Genomic DNA, 1,763 nt, shown 5'->3' with positions numbered 1-1,763 from the left:
CGCCTCATTTTCCGTGTCTGCAGAGGCTGGACAGAGGCTGGACGTTTGGGAATCGCATTTTCCTTAGGAAAAGCCTGCCACTCCACCTCTTCCTGCCTCAGCCCAGAGGGGAGGGGACAGCATTCAAAACCTCAGTCCCCTTCAAATGCCCTCCGCCCCCCTCAACATGCTCCTTAACTAGGGTTTAGATCTTAATCGATTTTCCGCCTCTCGAGGCTCCATCAAGAAAAGTTCAGTAGGTGTAGACTTTCCACTGCAGCGACTGAGCCTAGGGGACTTTGCCAGTGACAAAGCCGGTAAGTCTGGAAGGTTCCGAAGAGCTCCTTAGAAGGGGGGCGGGGGAGAGGGGGAGCGGTCATGGCTCTGACCGTAGGATTGGATCGACTGTCACCCTACAGGAAGCCCCGTATATCAGCTGTACGCCCTCTGCAACCACTCGGGCAGCGTCCACTACGGCCACTACACGGCCCTGTGCCGGTGCCAGACTGGCTGGCACGTCTACAATGATTCTCGGTGAGAGCAGCCGCCCCCGCGACCCCTGCCCCGTCCCCGCCGCCGCCTTGCCCTAATATGAGGCCCCAGAAAAGCGCAGTGTGCTCTTCCCAGAGGCCGGGAGGTTGGTCCCGTGGGGAGGGGGGTAATATCCAGGAATGACCGCCAGCCCTGCCCCCCTCTCCCTTCTTCCCAGTGTCTCCCCTGTCAGTGAAAACCAGGTGGCGTCCAGCGAGGGCTACGTGCTGTTCTACCAACTGATGCAGGAGCCACCCCGGTGCCTGTGACACCCCCTTGACGCCCTGGCACCTGTGAAACCCTTTCAACACCCTCAAGCCCCAGGCTCCCCATTTACCTCAGAGACGTCTATTTTTGTGTCTTTTTAATCGGGGAGGGGGGAGGCGGTGGTTGTAGCTCCCATTATTTTTTTTATTAAGAAGTACCCTTCCACCTGGAGGCTCCCTCGTCTCCCAGCCCCGTGTACAGAGCTTCCTAGGCCCCTGCCCCGTGTACAGCCCCCAGACCCTCTACAATCTCACTTTTTTTGTGAATAAATTTATTAAGAAAAAGTGATGCCCTTGTTTGTATTTGTGCTTAGGGGGTGGACAGAGAGCCGGCCGAACCCGAGCCCTCCTGGGACCCAGTTCCTTCTCCGAGCAGATGGGGGCGCTCTCGGGTGGAGGTGGGGGCGCCGGGCCCGGACACGCGCGGTGGCGGCCGCGTCTGGCCAAGCAGCGAAGGTTTCCGTTGGGGGAAAGAGGGAAGGCAACCCCGCGACTCGAGAAGCTACGGGGAGGCCAGTGCCTGCGCCGGGCTCTGCCCGGAACGGGGCTGCCCCTCGAGGGCGAGGCACCCGAGGACCCCTGTTGACAAACACGGGGCGCGTTGCCGGGCCGCCCCGGCTCCCGTAGGCCCAGGCTGTTGCTAACACCATGGAACTGTTTACGGAGCCGCCTCCCCACGGAGCAGCCCGTGTCCCTGCCCGCTCTCCCTGCACCCAGCGCTCGCCTCTCCCCCGCCCCCTCCTCCCGNCTGACCCAGCTCCAGCCCTCGCCGCCGCAGCCCTCGGGGGAAGGCAGGGCCCGGGCGGCCGCCCTCCCCAACTGGCGCCTAACCGGTTAACCGCCGCTCCGCGCCGCAGCCTCACGCAGGGCCGGCCTCTGCGCGGCGGGGAGGAGCCGCCGCCAGCTCTGTGCTCTTATTGGCGGGCGTCATCCGGGGCCTCCCAGGGCCCACCAATCCGGAGAAGGGGCGTGCACGCGGAGTCGGAG

General features: G+C 63.3%; 1 protein-coding gene across 1 annotated transcript in view; it reads left to right on the top strand.

Moving 5' to 3' along the window:
• USP21 (ubiquitin specific peptidase 21) overlaps positions 1 to 1,061 on the top strand; it is a 5,124-nt gene extending 4,063 nt beyond the window's left edge. Inside the window, exons 10-12 of the mRNA XM_077760084.1 lie at positions 189 to 296; positions 399 to 513; positions 689 to 1,061. Coding sequence (XP_077616210.1) covers positions 189 to 296; positions 399 to 513; positions 689 to 779 — 314 coding nt within the window. The 3' untranslated portion in view covers positions 780 to 1,061. The remainder of the gene's footprint in view (positions 1 to 188; positions 297 to 398; positions 514 to 688) is intronic.
• The last annotated feature ends 702 nt before the right edge of the window (positions 1,062 to 1,763 follow it).

This window comes from Crocuta crocuta, unplaced genomic scaffold, assembly GCF_008692635.1.
Source record: "Crocuta crocuta isolate KB4526 unplaced genomic scaffold, BGI_CrCroc_1.0 scaffold133, whole genome shotgun sequence".
NCBI classification, from domain to species: Eukaryota; Metazoa; Chordata; class Mammalia; order Carnivora; family Hyaenidae; genus Crocuta; species Crocuta crocuta.
The sequence above is the reverse complement of the archived record's forward strand: the minus strand, read 5'-3'. Positions and strand labels throughout refer to the sequence as shown.